Here is an 18,585-nt window from a genome sequence, read left to right on the forward strand (position 1 = left end):
GCCTGCACACTCCACCGTCTAGCACTTAAACCTCTTCTTGACACCCAGGCATCTTAGCCTGGCACAGATGACCCCCCCAGAATTATCTAAAACCACCACTCATTTCTCCTTCACACGATGGGCTCCAGCTCCATCGGAAATGGGATGGAGCTGGGACCTGGGACCTGGTCCATCCCAGCTCTACACCATCACACCTGTTCTTCCCTCTTGCCTGATCCCTACCATAAGGATGATAAACTTCTGCCCATCCTTCAAGACCCAGCGTGCCTGATCCCCTCTAGGCAATATTGATTTTTTGTCTCTCCTCTCTGCTTATCACTGTACCCTGTAGACACCTCCGTGCCCCTCTCTCTCTTCCCCTCCTCCCTGCCCTCCACTCCCTCCAGATTGCAAATGAAACTGGAGATTTTGTCTTATTCCTTTTTACTTTTACTTCCTTATTACTTTTTGTTGTTGAACGGTCTAATTTTATTTATTTATTTATTTGGCCTCACCTGGAGGCTTGTGGGATCTTAGCTCACCAACCCGGGATTGAACCCAAGCCCTCAGCAGTGAGAGCACAGAGTCCTAACTACTGGACCACCTGGGAATTCCCTGAACGGTCTAATGTAAACATGACATTGCTCTGAGACCGAGCCACACGAGTCTCCACGTTTATTAGGGCTGCACCCAGTTAGTGGTACATTCATTTGTGCTCAGGTATAGGTTTCTCTTTGGTGTTGTGACCTTTACCTGTGTACATGTGCGATCACGTTGATGAGCATCTAGCTTAGAACCGATCCATGCACTTTCTGAAGTTTAACTATTACCTAACTGTGACGTGACTTTGATGAATATTCTCCCCTCCACTTACTGCCCCAGCCTCCTATGCTCCCGTTCTGAATACCCGAACAGCTGGCCCCATAGCAGAGGCCCAGTGATTATCAGAGGACAGAGGACCAGTGATTATCAATACCGCCAGGTGATACCCCCTCTTTATAACAAACATTTGCTAACATCCCCTTTGCTATCCTAAAATGAAGCTCATCCATAATATAACCTACTATTGATACATCCATAATTTAAAAAATTCAATATCATATCCGAACTATAATATGTATAAAGATAAAAAGAAAGTTTTTTTTTTATGATAAATTAAATGCTTTTCAATATTTAAATGCTTGGGCATAATGGCACCAGAGGACACATGGAGCAGTTTGATGTTTGCACCTATTCAATAGAACCGCCCCCTTTGCAATACTTACCAGAGCAGGTGTGTTGGGTGGCTGACTTCATAGTCAGGACAGGCTGGGCTATGCTGCAATGACAAACACTCAGGCATCGCCCAAATCCTCAAGGTGATTTCTCACTCACACTTCACGTTCAGTGTGGTTGGCAGGGCCTCTGCTCTTCCCTGATTCCCAGCTGGACCACAGAGACTCCATCCAGACCTGCACGTTCACGGCCGCTGTGACCGTGGAGAGATGTGGAGAATACTCACTGGCTCTTAAAACCTCCACCGGAAATGACGCATATCCCCTCGCATTTCATTGGCTACACAAAACTTAACGTGTACCTAACTGGAAACATCCTACCTTGTGCCTGAAAGGAGGGGCACCCAGAGTACTTACGTCCATGATGATGGTCACAGCCACAGAATCCCATGGTGGCACTGCTGTGAGGGGTGCCATTTCCTGAAATGGTGAACAAGACTTGGAAAGTTCCCAATTAAAAAAACTTTTTTTCAATGTACACAGTAGTTGTATTCTTGGAACATTTAATGTATTTTTAAACAGTTCAAAGATAATGTACGTATAAGTAAAATTTATAAGTTCTAGAGTTCGGGTCAAGAACGTGGGATAAGTCTTCCTTGTGTGTTTTTCCTGCACATTCTAGAACACCCAGCATCCCTCCTTCTCCCCTCCCCCCACTAAATGTCAGTATCCTCTTCACTGCAAAAAACACTCCCACAAATACCCAAAATGCCCCTATAAGGGACAATATGTGCCCCACTGAGAGCCACTGATCTAGGCAAGTGGTTGGGACAAACCTTTTCCAACAGAATAGCCTTATTTGGCTTATTTCGAGTGAAATATCATCAGAATCTAAATATACACCTTGGCTGAAAGTACCACCGCTCTAGCTGAGCCAGGGATGCCCATTCTGCCCTACACCTGCCATAAACACCCCCCCTCCCACACCTGTCAGAAGACCCTGAGTCCCCAGTGCTCAAAACCTGGGGCTTCAAATAGCCCAGTTTCATAATCCACTAGGCCCACAGACTCACCTCTTCCCTGTGATGAGTGGGGGCCATCCTGCCCTTTGAGTGTATCGGATAATTCACAGGAAAACTTTGGATGAGGTGGTTGAAGTCTACATTCACCACGATGGAGGGAAAGGTCACCAGCCAGAAGGTGAAACATTCTCTACCTCGGACAAGATACTCATCTTCCTTGAGAAAACAATATCCTTTGATAAGTGGAAGTATTTCCAGCAAAGATCCTGTTCTAAATGTGGTGACAGAGGTTCAGTACTTTGTTTCTATTTCTGTGGAAAATGCCACACAGAAAGAGTTTTTATATCCGTGGGGAATGTATATATATATACCTATGTGGTTGGACCAAAGCAACAGAATTGATGCAGGTCAATAGAGGTGAAGTTTTTGTGGCTCTGTTTTTAAAAGATGTACCTTTCACTTGCTAGGGGACAAAAAATGAAGTGTGTTTGGGGGTGGGGAGGGAGAAAGAGAGAGAGAGGGAGTGCACACAAAGAAAAATAAAATGTAAGATATAATTTAAATTATGGATAAAATGGCAAATGTGTGTGTGATGTCTGGTAGGCTTTATGAAGCCTGGCCGCTCACTTTTCTTTTCTTTTTTTTTTTTTTTTGTCTTGTTTATGGCTTCCTTTGCTGTGCAAAAGCTTTTAAGTTTAAGTTGGTCCCATTTGTTTATTTTTGTTTTAATTTTCATTTTACTCTAGGAGGTGGGTCAAAAAAGATGTTGCGAGAGAGAAACAACTTAAATATTCATTAGTAAGGGAATGACAAAATCACAGTGTTACTTCCATACAAAATAAAAAGAGACAGTTAGGGCTTCCCTGGTGGCGCAGTGGTTGAGAATCAGCCTGCCAATGCAGGGGACACGGGTTCGAGCCCTGGTCTGGGAAGATCCCACATGCCGCGGAGCAACCGGGCCCGTGAGCCACAACTACTGAGCCTGAGCGTCTGGAGCCTCTGCTCCGCAACAAGAGAGGCCGCGATAGTGAGAGGCCCGCACACCGCGATGAAGAGTGGCCCCCAATCGCCGCAACTGGAGAAAGCCCTCACACAGAAACGAAGACCCAACACAGCCAAAAATAAAAATAATAAATAAATAATAAATTAAAAATTAAGGAAAAAAAAAAGAGACAGTTATTAAAAAAGAATGTGTTGGGAGAACGGGGGGTGATAAATTAGGAATTTGGGATTAACATATACACACTACTATAAATAAAACAGATAAACAACAAGGACCTACTGTATAGCACAGGGAACTACACTCAATATCTTGTAATAACCTATAATGGAAAAGAATCTGAAAAAGAATATATATATACACACACACCCAAACACAATATATATATATAGATATAACTGAATCACTTTGCTGTACATCTGAAACTAACACAACATCGTAAATCAACTATATTTCAATAAAAATTTTAAAAAACGATGTTGCTCTTTTTTTTTTAACATCTTTATTGGAGTATAATTGCTTTACAATGTTGTGTTAGTTTCTGCTGTATAACAAAGTGAATCAGCCATACGTATACATATAGTGTCGTCACCTGATGCCTCCAGCTCTGCTCAGTTAAAGTGTGCTAAGTCGAGCACAAATGAGTCATCATGCACACAGCTGTTCACAGTTTAACACTTAGCCTTTCCCAGATCTTACCCAAGCTCTGATTTCTTTTATGTCCTCTCCAACTTCTCAGCCTGGCTCCACCCCAAAAGCCACAGTCCCAGGCAGAGACATTAGAGCTGGTTTTTAGGGCCCAAAGAGGTCACCTTGGCTGTCCTGGGGGTGTGAGTCCCGTGGATCTCAGAGCAGCAGGTAAAAGGGACTAAAGGTCGAGATCAGACCTCACAACGGAGGAGTTAGACAGATGTTCACACCCTCAGACTCACACAGACAGCTGCACACACTCTCGGCACCCTCACAGAGACGACACACACACACAGATGCATAGACCTCAACCTCAGGAACCAGATATTCAGAACCAGGCTCCACTGATGCCTCCTGATCCTAATGTTTACAATGTTTTACAGTTTACAACATGCCATCATGTCCAGGAGAGAAGTAGGGCGGCCTCGCTCCCATCTTCAGCTCACACCGTTTGAGCTGCCATGATGGAGTGGGCATTGGGCGAGGGGGTAGGTATGCAAAGATAAACAAAACTGAGGGGACCCCTACCCTCTCTGTCCAATAGGGGAGAGACAAAAAGCCAAAGGAAACAAAACAAGGGAGAAAAACCAAAGTCATAATTATAAATTGTGGTAAAGATGTCCACTTCTGGAAGTATGGCAGACTAGATAGTGTGAAATACAATCCTAATACCTCAATGATTCTGGATAAAAAAATACTTGAAAAACTGGAAGAAATGTATAACTGTGCAAGCAAGAAAATAAGGAAAATTCTGTATGCAAAATAGCCACGAGGCGGAAAATAGGAAAGAGTCATGGAGGAGAGTTTGAGCCCATGTAAAAAACATCTCATGGGTATTCCAGAAGGACATAATAGATAATAGATATGCAGGAAAGGCGACACTTGAAGAGATATTTTATATATAAAAATCCTATTGGGACTTCCGTGGTGGCGCAGTGGTTGGGAATCTGCCTGCCAATGCAGGAGACACGGGTTTGAGCCCTGGTCCGGAAAGATCCCACATGCCGCGGAGCAACTAAGCCCGTGCGCCACAACTACTGAGCCTGTGCTCTAGAGCCCGTGAGCCACAACTACTGAACCCACGTGCCACAACTACTGAAGCCCGCGCGCCTAGAGCCCGTGCTCCGCAACAAGAGAAGCCACCACAATGAGAAGCTCGTGCACCACAACGAAGAGTAGCCCCTGCTCGCCGCAACTAGAGAAAGCCTGCGCAGCAACTAAGACCCAACGCAGCCAAAATATAAATAATAAATAAATTAATTAATTTTTTAAAAAAGAATGCACTTAAAAAAATATCCTATTGGCTGTGTTTCTCTGGAGAATTCTGACTAATAAGCCATCTCTGAGACTAGTCCCTGTGACTGGACCACCCCCCTATCTCCTCAGATTCCCTAGGGCTCAGCCTTCCCATCTCCGAACTCCCAGAGCCCTAAGCCCATGAGCTCCCCAAAGATGGGGCCAGGCCTGTGGGCTTCACCAGGGTGCCCCAGAGTGAGCCCAGGGCCTGGTATGTTGCAGCCCTCAGTAGATATTTGTCTAATGAATACATTTCCCTGCTACCTTCAAGACCTAGCACAGATTCTTTTTTTTTTTTTTTTGGCCACGCTGTGGGGCATGTGGGATCCCAGTTCCCCCGTCCAGGGACCAAACCCGCGCCCGCTGTGGTGGAAGCGCGGATTCCAGATTCTTTCCTTCTCACTCCCACTCCACAGAAGCTTCATGAAGGAGGAGACCATGTTTACCTTATTTGAAGCTGGGACCCCTAGTCCCAACCTGGGTGGGACCTGGCACATAATATTTGCTCAAGAAATATTTGTTAGATCAATGCAGAATATGTGCCATTGCAGGATCACATTTAAAAAATATTAGCCTATATATTCCCCTGGGATTTCCTTTCCTCCGTTGCTCTTTCCTTTTAAGACAGCAAGGCATTTCTGTGCCCAAGCCTCAAGAAAGGATGTAACAGCTGAAAGCAAGAAAAATGTATCCCTTGCCTGGATTTGCAGATTCAAAAGCTCAGACCTGAGAGGAACAGAGAGAACACACAGAAAGGGCAAAAGATTTGGAGGAAGTCATGAGGCATCTCTGCTGCCCAGCTGGAAAATCATTTTCTGAACCATCAGAAGGAAAGGACTTGAAAAGGAAATAAGATTGCAGTTGGTGGCGGTTCCCAAAGAAAGTGGTTCTGTCTCCGCTGGGGGCCACTGCTAGCTCAGAGAGCGCCCTTGTGTGAATGAGGAAAAGGCACCCTTTCCAGGTGCACAGCTTGGCAACTGGATCACAGACCGGATCTAGCCTTATTAGCCCCTCCCGCACCCCAGCCAGGCACCCATGTGCAGTGCACACCCCATACAACCGTACAGGGAAGCCAGGCACAAGCTCTGCTAATCCCTGCCAGAAGCAGAGAAAGCTCAAACAGCCCTGTGGGGTCTGAACAGAGGAAACCTGTGCTTCATGTCCCAGGCAGAGCCGAATGGGGCTGGGGCGGGTCCCTGGAAAGAAGTGGCGTCAGGCAGAAGGAGCCTTGGGCAGCCTCAGAATTTCCATAAGTGCCTGATGGGGGCAATAACTGAAGACCAGGCGGGGTGCGGCATCCCTGAGGATACTACTGGGGACAGATGACAGCAATGACCAGATTGCCACCTCCCTGCCTATACACACTACAACCTGGCACATGTAAGCTTCTTGGAATTAATTAGTCAAAACCCCAGGGACATTTGGATTGGGGGAGAAACCTCAAAGAGACTGAGATTAAGTTGCTGCCACCCAGCCACAATGAGGATTCCAAATAAAAATTCAGTTGAGTTGTAGAAAAAAAGAAGTTACCCTTTTTGCACGTCAAAGGTATAAACAGATCTTTACCTGCTGTGCTCCAGAAATATTTGTTGAACGAATACTTAATGTGTGTGACAAATGCCTGGTACTTCTCTGAGACCCTGATTTTTATTCTGCCCTGATTTAATTATCAGAGCACATCATCTCCCTGACTAGATTATCAATTGCCTGAGGGCAGGGACCAGATTATTCCACTTTAGATCCTGCACACGTATCCTATACAGAAGTGTTCCTTGCCTGGGCATTCAATGGAGTTACTATATAAATGCATGGAATTTTTCTCCAGGCTCCAGATCAAAAAGCTCCCCTCCTCCTGTTTTCCCCTCCCCTCCTCTCTCAACTTCTCAGATAGCATAAGAATTCCCAAAGCCTGGAGCAGAGCGGGAGGAGGGGGACTTTTACTCTGTCCTCCGACGCTGCAGCACAGCCTGATAAATGAGCCCGTTAGGATTTGAGACATGTCTGTTTCTGAAGATGGGTTCTGGCCTGTTCAGTGGCCATGAACCTTGGCGCAGTCTGAGGTTTGGGGCAGGGAGGTCGGGCTCATCACAGGGGTCTGGCCACTTGAGGGCAGGGGGCACTAGGTTGCCTGTCCTGGGAGCCCCTGGAGATGTATGGGGCTGAGGACTTGGGCATCTTGGGTGCTCTTCAAGTCCCTCTCGGCTTGGGTCCCCACCATGACCCAGACCACCAGACCCTTGTCTGTAGCCTCTGCTCCAGCCTGCTTCCTGGCTGCTGCGGTCACATGCCAAGGTTTTATTCTGGGTCCCTGGAGCGAAATTTACACATTCTGCCTATGCGGTTGGCCTTTGTAGACAGGGATTGTGTCTCTTGGCCTGTGTTGGTAAGTTATTCCCCATGCGTCTGTCCTTGCTCTGTGGCCAGAAGGTCAGCGCCTGCCAGCGGCTGGCCGCCTAGCTGTCTCCCCAGCTGGAGTCCCTGCCAGCTTCCAGGCCACACATTAAACCCAGCTCTGCCACTTACTAACCAGTATCCTTGAGTTTATTACCTAAGTTGTGGTACCCACAATGACCATCTTCCCCTGATTCTGCATCTTCTGCTCTGGGCTCACACAGCCCCGGGCTCCTGGCACAGATCGACTGCTCGCTGCCCCCACCAGACGAGGCTCTGCCCTCCATCTCCCAGTGCCCAGCACTGACCCTGCCACTGAGTGGTGGCTCTGCCTCCTGCCCATCCTCCTCCCTCCCTCCCCTCCTCCTCCCCATAAGGCTCTCTGCACACACAATCCCATCATGGCCTTTTCTCCCTCTGAACCCCCCCTTCACTTGCTCCAGGGGATGAAAAACACCAGGCAGAGTCTATGGCATGCGAGTCTTTTATTAAGCCAGGTGAGTCACTCCATCACCTGAGAAGGTACACTTATGTTCCAGACACCACGCATCCCAGGGGCTGGGTGTGGCTGTCCAGCCCAGCCCAGACCTTCTCAGTGCAAGGGGGGCATTCTGCTTTCTTCTCGGGGTGAGGTGATGGATCAGAGAATTACGGCTGGAGTTTAGGTTGACAGTTTGGATTGGGGATTTAAGGTGAGGTTGGAAGGAATTGGGTTGGAATTTAGGTGAAAGGCGAATTGAGTGTGACCCAAACTGCCGGCCACAGTGAGGAGAGCCAAGCTTCTCCTGGTTACCAAGCTGACGACCTTCCACAGGAAACCCGGTCCCCAGGCACGTGAAACCACTTGAACAAACCCTCATCCCCCTCCCTGCCCCCAGCGCCTCCGCATCTCCCACCCGCCTCTCACAAACAAAGCAGGCACTCAGAAGCAAACCCTACAGCTACACAAGATTAAGTCCCCTCCCTCCCTGCCCAGGTGGGTGGGGAGAGGGGCATGGGGGGTGGGGCTTAGCCCTGGAAGCCCAGCTCCTTGTACTTGGCGGCGATGTCCTTCCGGAACAGTTCCAGGGCCTTGTTCATGGCTGCCTGGGCGTCGGCACCAAAGTCCCCAGGATGCCTGCTGTGCAGAACATGGATGATGGCGTCCGAGATGAACTGCAGGGACAGGGGCAGAGGGGAACTGGTCACGGGCAGGACAAGCCAGGGGCCAGATGGGAATCAGCACGAACCCATCTTCTCTTTATTCCAGGGTCGTTGTTTATTGAGCACTTACTATACATCAGGCATGCGGCTGAGCGGCCTCCATGGATTAACTCCTTTAATCCCACAACCCTGTGAGACAGGTACAGATGGGGAAACGGAGGCCCATCTTGGTACAGCTCAGTTGTGCTCAGCTTGAGGACCCAACCTCGGAAAGGAAGGGAAATGCTCCTATTCCATGGTTTTATCCAGGATTTGGCACTCAGAAAATCTAGAAAGAAACTATTTCCATTTGTGTGTATTTAGTTTTTGCGTTTAATGGCTTAGGATGGAAATTGCTTTAAATAGCCTTTTTGGGGTTTGGGCAGGGGGTCAGAACATCATATTTTCTGTGCCAAGCACAGAGCTGGTGCTCAGAAGTATATAGGTGGGAGGGAAGGAGAGAAGGGAAGAGGAAAGGGATCAGGCCTACAACTCAGCCCCAGGACCAACTGTATCTTACACCAGCCTCACCTTCACTGTTTGCTTTACCATCCACAATGTCATTACCAGGAAAATGGACACAGGCATCTCTACAGCACGGGGCTGCTTTAGGGACTGAAAGATCTTGTGTCTGTAAGAAGCTACTGTGCTTTTTCAACGGTTTAGAAAGATTTGATGCCAATCACTACCCTGGCCTGTGGTCAAAGGGTGTCATTTTACAGAGGCCCACACTGAGGTCACGTAGCAAGTGGACCCAGGGGATCGTGGACAAATGACAGCCAGAGCCAGGGACAGAGACAGAGAGGGCACCGCGGTTGGGTTTGCCCATTTGCTCCGGCGCCGGGGGTGCAAGTGGCCAAAAGCAGGGTGGGGTTGGGTGAGTGGGGGGGAGCATATACTGAGGGCGGCCTCAGAAGCACAAATGTCAACATCTAGTAAACCCTGCTTGGCTCAGAAACAGGGAGCGCTCCACAAACACCTGCTGCTGGGCATTGATTTGGACATGTGTTTAATTCCCTTTTAATGTCATAAACACAACAAAACGAAGTGGGGGGAGGGACTGACATCAGCAAGCCCTGCCCATGGAGAACTTAGAGACCCAAGTTCCAGGCCCAGCTCCCTGACCTCCATGTGTGACCTCACCTGTAAAATAGGGGCTCGTGACCCCATTAGGTCCCCCCACTCAGTTTTCCTGGGTCAGTGGCAGAGCCACAAATACTTAGAAAATTGTGGGCTGGGGCAGCTGGAAGATTGAGTAAAGATAGTTGCTTTTAGCACCCAGCGCCCTCTGTGCCCCCTCACTCACAGGTGAGAAGGAGAAATTTCTTATGAAGAGCACAGACGAAGGTTCCATAGTGAGGGAAAGAGCAGACATGGGGCTCTGTCTTAATTCTTTTGCAGGGATTATGCAGTAAATTAAACCTGTTTTAAGCAGACCTGGGCTCTAGTCTGCTAGCTGGTAGTGCTACCTTGGCTGTATCATTTTCCCTCTCTGAGCCGGTCTGCTCATCCCTAGAGAGGGGATCCATCATTCAAGTTGTGTTGTAAACACCTCCACATGCCACTGGGGTTCAGATAGAGGAGGAGCCAGGGTATGCCCTTGAGGAGCTCGTGTCCCAGCCAGGAGACAGCTGGGTAAAGAGACAAATTACAGTACAGCCGGGCAGGCGCCATGGCAGCGATGGGGAGAAATGCCTTCGCAGCTGAGCGCTGGCAGATGGAGCAGCTGACTGCCTCATGGGCCAGGACAGAGGCGGTGGCGTCTGAGCTGGGCCTTGGAGGATGAACAGGGATTTGCCAAGAGAAGATGGGGAGGGCAGGGGCCACTGCTCGTGCAGAATCTCAGATGCAGGACCCGCTCCTCATGTCTGGGGTGTTGAGATGGGCAGGCAGGATGGTTTGTGTGTGACTTGGGGGAGCAGGTAGGGGTGCAGGGTGGTGAGGCTGAAGAGGATGGTGGTGGTGGTTGTTCATGGGAGATGCTGTGCCACAAGGGATTAAGAGCTTGGGTTCCAGGGTACCATAGATCAGATTGTACCTCCTGGCTTATAAGCTGGGTGACCTGGGGCAAGCTACTTAACCTCTCTGAGCCTTCAGTTTCCAAATCAGTAAAATGGGGATGAGAAGAGTACCTACCTGGGGAAGAGAATGCTAACTGCCTGCCCAATGTCCATTTTCTCCTTCTTCCTTGTAAGAGAACACTAGTTGTATTTGGAGTGGTAATAGGCTACATTTCCCAGCTTTCCATGCAGATAGATGTGGTCTTGTAACTAACTTCTGGCCAATGAAATGTAAAAAGCATTGTTGGATGAGATTTCCAGGGCTCCTTAAAAGAGAGACTTCCTCTCTTCCTCTTGCTCTGTTTGGAATATGGACCAGACGGCTGGAGCTCCAGCAGCTATCTTGGACCACGAGTCAACTTTGAGGGTGGACACCACATGCCAAGGATGGCAACACAGAAAGAACCTGCATCCCTGGTGACTATGGGGCTTCCATACCAGCTCTGGGCTCCCTACCTCTGAACTTCTTTTATGTGAGAGGGAAAGAAAACACTGAATGCAATTCCTACGTTCATGGGGAAATCGTGAGAATTCCATGCAGTGACCCAGGCAAATAGCTTATTATGGCCCATCCTAACTGGGAGCTATCATAATTATCCTTACCTTTACTGCTGCACCAACCTGCCTGCTGCTCCCATCCCCAGGGTTGATATCCACAGGATCCTTTATCCCCCAGATCCCTAGTGCTCCCTCTTGCCACATCCCCTCCTCCCACTGGTTCTAGACATAGGACTCAAAGCTCAGGCTCTCCCCAGCCCACCCAACTTCTCAGCCCATCACAGGGGGTTCAAACCAATTGCTTATGCCTCTGACACCTGAGGCTTTCTCTCTTCATCTGTAAAGATGTAGGAACTAATAATTCCCACCCGGAATTGAGCCCCAGTTGCTGAACTCCTGCCAACGAGACCTGTATGTCTCCGACTCCCAGTGTCACAGGGATTAGGAGCCGGGGTTCTGGAGGAATAGAGACCTAGTCTGAATCCTGGTTCTGCCATTTGCTGCTTCTGTGACCAGGGACAAGCTACTTAACCTTTCTGTGTCTCAGTTTCCTCATCTGTCGAGTGGGTGTGATAACGGTACCTACCTGTGGAGAGAATGCAAGTTGTGCATCCCATACCCACTTCCTCCTTGGTAACAAGATACTAATTTGGGGGAGAAATATGTTGACTCTCAATGACCCAGGAGGAAGGCAAAGTGGGTGGCAACCCACTTTACAGATGAGGAAACGGGGGAACAAAGAGGAACGACATAGGTCACCCAGCAAGTTAGTGGCTGAGCTGGGACTTGAACCCAAATCTCATGCCCTTGAGGCCTCTCCTTCCATCCTCCCAGCCGCCCCCGGTCCCGCCGCCCACCTCCAGGTACTTGATGGGGATCTTGTGCTTGGTGGCATGCGACTGGGCCAGGGGCTTCAGCTCCGCCTCATGATGCCCCTTCTTCTTGAGGATGCCCCCCAGGGCGGTGAGCACGGTGTTGCCATGCTTCTTCAGGTCTTCTGAGGCCTTCATCTCAGCCTCTGTCTTCAGGTGCTTGAACTTGTCAAATTTCTCCAGGGTCTCGGGATGACCCTTAAAGAGCCTGTGGGCACAAGGAGGGCTGGAGTCAGATGCAGGGGGTCTGGAGGTGGCCAGACCCGAGTTCAAGCCCACGCTCTCCCAGCTCCCAGCTGTGTGACCTTGGGCAACTCACTTCACCTCTCTGTGCCTCAGCCTCCTCATCCAAGGAATGGAGATAACGAGTCCCTCCTTATAGAAGCGTGAGGATTAAATGAGATAGTATATGCTGAGGGCCACACAAGAAGTGTATAAATGCTTGCTATTATTAAATATTTTTATCATCATCTTCTTCTTATTCATTGTTACAGTGAAAGGCAGGAAAGAAAGACATCTCTGCGTTGCACCTTGCTTCACCCCCATTTCCTCTAAGCTGTTGGGAGCATAGATGACTAAATGGCATCACAGTGGAGCAGAGAAAAGGCGGAGCACTGGGGCCAAAGGACCTGGATTTGTTGAGCACCCGCTGTGTGCCAGGTCCGTGCTAGGCTCTGCACCTGCGCTTCCCTTTAGGGACATATTATTCCCACTTTACAGATGAGAGAACAGAGGCTAAGAAGTGTGAAGTCCTAGCTCAACATCACACGGCCAGGGTGCAGAAGAGCCAGACTGAAATCAGATCTGAGTGACTCAAAAAGTAGCCCATGCAGGGGACCATCTCTGCAGCTTCCTGCCTGGGGATCGCCCTTTGGCTTCTTAAATACTTCTGGCTCCAGGAGACTCACTACTACCTGTGAGAGCCATTCCAGTCTGAGCTCAGAAACCTCAGAAAGCTCTTGCTTATTTTGCTCTGACTCCCTGCACCTCCCTGGCCCCTCACAGTACCGATGGTGAGGGTCCCTGGTGGGAGCCACCGCTAAAGACCAGGTCCCAGCTCCTGCCAGGGTCCCAGTGAGCTGGCCACAGTGATCTGAGCAGCCACCTGTCGCCTTGGACCTCAGTTTTTCCTGCTGCGGAAAGGTGGAGGTTAGTTAAAGGGAGTCATACCTGCCACCTGGGTGGGAGTGATTTTCCCCATTTCACTCATGGGCAAACGGAAGACCACAGAGGTAGGTGACTTGCCCAGGGTCACATGTCTGGTCAGTGGCAGAGCCCAGACACAAACCCACATGAATGGTTCCATAACTCACGTTCTCTCCCTTGTGTCGCACCCTGAAACCTCTGCAGGAGTGACCCTGTCTGCCCTGACTCCCCCTTCTCCTGTCTAATGGCTTCAGTTCTTTTAAAGGTTCCTCTTTTGTAGCTTCCTGGCTTTGCGACACCCTTAAACCTAACTGTGAACACACTCCAGTGTGCACAAGTATCTCATGGCACACACCCATACTCACAGGGGCGTGCACACACACGCACATGCATGCACGACGTAGCACGGACGGGAAGCGCTCCCTTTCCCAGGGGGCGTATCCCTCCCGCTTCCCCAGAACACTCAGGGCTGTCCACAGCCATGTCCAATGTCACCACCTCATCTGGGGCGCCGGCCAATCCTTGTACATCACTGACAGTTCATCCCTGGCACCTTTCACACAAGGGTCCCTGAGCTCCTGACTATTATTATCTGGTGACAATGATCCTTGAACTCCTGCCTGACAGATGCAAGACCCAGAACCCACAGGCGAAGTCCTGAGGTCGGGACACTGGAGGAAGACTGTCTGGGGCAGAAGAGGGCCAAGGACCTGGGACCCAAGGCGGCCAGGGATCTCAAACATTTGGGGAGTTCCCTGGATGTCTGGGAGAAAGACTTCGGCACTGAGAATTATGGAAGCTGAGTTCTGGCCCCAGCTCTGCCTCTGATGTGCTGTGTGACGTTGAAGAAGTCACTCGGTTTCTCTGGGTCTTGGCGTAACTATCTGTAAACCAAAAGGGTTGGTCTAGCTGATTTCTCAGCCTCCAAGTTCTAAGGCTTGACCGCCACCTCACCCTCCACTCTCAGCACCTGCCAGCCAGAGAGAGAGCCAGGTTCGCTTTAAACAGGGCAGAAAAATTGGGCTCAGGAGAGCCCACCAGATCATCCTGGCACCACACAGCCGCCTCCCTCTCTTGGCCCCGAGTCCTGCAGCTGGGAGCCCCCAGGGCAGCCACAGGAGGCCATACCTGGATGTTTGTGACAGCAATTACCTGGAAAAGGAGCAGATGGAAGGCCCCCGCCCTGTAGAAACGGGTGGAGGGTTTTTCTCCAGTGTTTCAGAAGTGCTCACTTGCCTTGTGTTTTCATCCTCAATCCTATCGTCAACCTGCCTAGTTTATCACAGGTCTGCTGGCAAGTCAGAGGGAAAGGAGGCCATTTCCCAGCTGTTCTCTGAGCTGAGGCCCAATCAGACACCCACACGGAAGACAGAGGATTCTCCCAGGCCTGCACAAATCCTCCTCTGCTCTAGAACCGAAGAACCAGATGAGGATGGGAACGCATCTCTAGTGTGTCAAGACTGTGGGATGATGTAGCATAGGGGTCGAGAGCAGGCGTACTGATCCAAGTCGCCTGGATTTGAATTCCAGCTGTGGGACTTTGGGCAAGTTACTTAACCTCTTTGTTAGATGTGGTGATCATAATAATATCTACCTCATAAGGTTGTTGTGAGGCTTAAATGAGTAAATATATGTGAAACACTTAACACAGGGCCTAGCAATCACTGTGTACTCTATATATAAATATTTGCTGTCCTCTTTACCACCTCTAGCACCATTATCACCATCACCATCATCTCCTCCATCATCATCACCGTCTCCCACATCATCGTCATCATCATCATCATCACCATCTCCATCATCATCATCATCATCATCATCACCATCTCCATCATCATCGTCATCATCATCATCATCACCATCTCCATCATCATCATCATCATCATCATCACCATCTCCATCATCATTGTCCCCACCACCATCATCATCATCGTTAGGATTGGGAATTTTTGGTTCTGTCTGTAGCTTCCATTGGGTGGCTCGGACTCTTGGGCCGTGTTTCCTCCCGGCGACATGAGACGTATTGGCCACCAGCAGTGGCTTTCAAACTTTCCATGACCTCAAAATCCTTTGTTCAAATGCAAAAATAAATAAAGCAGAAACAATTTGGGGAAAAGAAGGAAAGGCAGGGGCCTGAAGCCCTCTCAGCAGCCTCCTCCCTCCTGAGCCCCCCCTTTCCTGGAGCCAGACTCTCCAACTGACCTTCCAGCTATTATGTTCTAGAACATAATGATCACATACTTGCAGTGAAGCCCTCAGTGTTTTATTAACAGACTCAGCTGAACAGAATTTGCCCTCTTTTATAATCAGAGGAGTGGGAGAAATGACCTTTTCAAGATGAGTAAGAAAGCCCAGGTTCAGCATCTGGAACAGAACCAAAAGGTCAGGTCTTAAAGGGGCATTTTCAGCCCTAGGAGTTTGCAGCCCCTTCTCCTTGTCTCCATATCCCAAACACTAAGAGGGCAGAACCAGTTGGCGTGGTTTCTGCATGTCCTACAGCCTAAGACGTGACAGGCTGTTGGGCTCTCTGGGGTCTGCCAGGGGCCAGCAGTCTCCAGCATCATGTCTCGTCCCTGGCACCTGGCCCCAGGCAGTTCTCTCTGATCCACCCTGGGAAAGGAGGAGATGTTTCCCCATGACACAATACCCCAAGTCTCCTTCAAGACATCCAAGTCACTGACTTAGGGCTGGCAGCCCCCAGATCACCTGGGAAAGACTCCTGCTTGGCAAACTGGTCTCCCACCCCAGCTACCCAGCCACCTCTCCAAAAGTAAGGTAGGATCATGGAGTCAGAGAATGCCAGGGCATGAGAGCAGGCAGGGATCTCAGAGACAGTGGCAGGCAATCCCTTCACTCAGCAAATAGGGAAATGGGACCCAGAGAGGACTAGCGACTTGTCCAAGGTCACACAGCAAATGGATGGCTGAGGAGTTGATGTCAACTTTGGGGGAGCATTTTGTCCAATCAGGCAGGACCTGTTGCAACCCAAGTAGCCAACCGACAGAGACACAAGAGGAGAAAGACATAAAGGAACACCCCAAGAATCTAATCAGTTAGATTTAACAGAGAACTTGACTGTCCTCTCTCAAGTGTTTCTGGCATGAACTATTAAGGGCTCGAACTCCAGATAACAAGGCTTATAGGACTGGGCATTCTCCCCAGATTTGGGAGCTGGAGATGGGTGAAGCCCGAGGGAGGCTGAAAGGGCATCTAAGTGGGAGAAGATAACCTACTTTGGCTCATAAAGAAGGAGAAATTCATCTGTAAATTAAAGTGTGAAAGACAGTCTGTTCACTGGTGGTAACTGGGGCCCACCTTCTCCCACGTGCAGAAATATTGATGTACATACATCCCATTAGGCTTTTGACCTGTGCTGCCCAGAGCATGAGAAAGGGCCAGGAGGAGGGGAGAGCTTATCACCATTTGGGGAAGAAGGCAACTGGGACATGAGATTCTATGTACAAGCCACAAGCCATTTTCTACTTAAAAAACTCAGAATTTTGTGGGGGGTTTTGTTTGTTTATTCAGGAACCCCTTGCTACAGAAGGCAAGATGTGCTTGGAGACTATTCTGAGCCCTCAAATTCAAGACATACTCAACATCAAAAGTCACTAATGGCTGGCTTCCCTGGTGGCGCTAGTGGTTGAGAATCTGCCTGCCGGTGCAGGGGACACGGGTTCGAGCCTGGGTCTGGGAGGATCCCACGTGCCGCGGAGCGACTAGGCCCGTGAACCACAATTACTGAGCCTGCGCGTCTGGAGCCTGTGCTCCGCAGCAGGAGAGGCCGCGATGGTGAGAGGCCCGCGCACCGCGATGAAGAGTGGCACCCGCTTGCCGCAACTGGAGAAAGCCCTCGCACAGAGACGGAGACCCAACACAGCCATAAGTGAATAAATAAATAGATAATTAAAAAAAAAAAAAACAACTAAAAATGTTCCTTTGAGGTTTTTAAAAAAAAAAAAAAAGTCACTAATGGGTCTCTGTCTTCTGTTTACTAATTATAATTCTTTAAAGGGCCCAAGTCTAAGCTTCATCTATAATAGTTATTAACATCTTCTGGGACTCACTCTATGCCAGGAATTATGCTGGGCCCCCTACTTGCATCATCTTATTTAATTCTTATTTCCACTCTATATCGTATATATTAGGATTTCCACCCATTTTATAGGAGAAGAAATTGAGGCTCAGAGAAGTTGTGTACCTTCTTAAAGGTCACACAGCTGCTCGGTGGCAGAGGCAGCTCTAGAACTACATATCTCATGTTGAAAGCCATGTCTTAGCCTTGACATTTTACAGACTTTAATGGACTTGTGACTCTGGGGTCATCCTTCCCTTCTCAGGTCCTTTTTGTCCTCATCCATTAGGTGAGGTGAGACAGATCTCTCAGATTTTTCTTGTTAATTCTGTCTATAATTCTAGGATACCACTTAGTGGGCTCTAGGCATCCAGGATTTGATTGTCAAGCTCATTCCAGCTGCTGGCATAGGTGTGAGATGGATCCCCTTTCCTTTCCTGACTCCAATCTCTGACACATAAAAGCAAAGGAGAACCAAATAAGGGCTTTAACAAAGTCAACTAACGCAGCCAGCTGGTCAACCCCGGGCAACCGTTCCACCTTGCAGGCAAACATTCTTGATCTTTGAGAAGGAAGTAGGTGATAGGGGAAATGGGATTTCTTCCTTTTACCTGATGAGGATATCCTGCCCATGGCCTGCGACATCAGCTTCCACCTTCGCCCAGATGTTCAGCACCAACTGCCATTCTGCGTCGCTGAGCACCATGGCACAGTCTGAAGAAGAGAAAAAGAGCGAGTGTGGGCTGACCGGGTGTCCTGGCTCCGACAGCTGGGGTTTGAGGCTGCCTGGCCCTAAAGGGTTTTTATACCTTCCCGGATGCTTGACAGAGATCACTTGACAGCTCGCTCACTCTCTCTCTCCCCCTCCCTGCACACCCCCCCCTTTCATGCAGGGGTCTAATCTTTTCATTTCTCTGGCCCTCACATGGAAGCTATTTTGAGGCAGGTGCCATTGTGGGGTGGTAGGACAACTCAGGCCTCAGGTTGGGGGTGGGGGAGGAGTTGTGTGTGTGGAAAGAGTGGGGAGGAGGTTGGATCACCGTCTGGGCTCTCAGAGGCCAACAGAAAGAGCATGACCAAGGCTGATGCCAATGGCCTGAAACCCAACTCCCCCTGCTGTCAGCCATCCCAAGAGGACCTGTCATGTTTGTTAGCCAGGG

The 18,585-nt window shown here is 49.3% G+C and overlaps 1 protein-coding gene across 1 annotated transcript; it reads right to left on the reverse strand.

Moving 5' to 3' along the window:
- Positions 1 to 8,060: 8,060 nt before the first annotated feature.
- Positions 8,061 to 18,214, reverse strand: MB (myoglobin). Its single transcript, XM_059936854.1, has 3 exons — positions 18,037 to 18,214; positions 12,190 to 12,412; positions 8,061 to 8,747 (listed from the first exon to the last, which is right to left on the reverse strand). Exons 1-3 carry the CDS (start codon positions 18,129 to 18,131, stop codon positions 8,601 to 8,603), a joined length of 465 nt encoding a protein of 154 aa, XP_059792837.1. The 5' UTR covers positions 18,132 to 18,214; the 3' UTR covers positions 8,061 to 8,600.
- Between the last annotated feature and the right edge of the window lie 371 nt (positions 18,215 to 18,585).

Source organism: Balaenoptera ricei, chromosome 10, assembly GCF_028023285.1.
Source record: "Balaenoptera ricei isolate mBalRic1 chromosome 10, mBalRic1.hap2, whole genome shotgun sequence".
Lineage (NCBI taxonomy): Eukaryota > Metazoa > Chordata > Mammalia > Artiodactyla > Balaenopteridae > Balaenoptera > Balaenoptera ricei.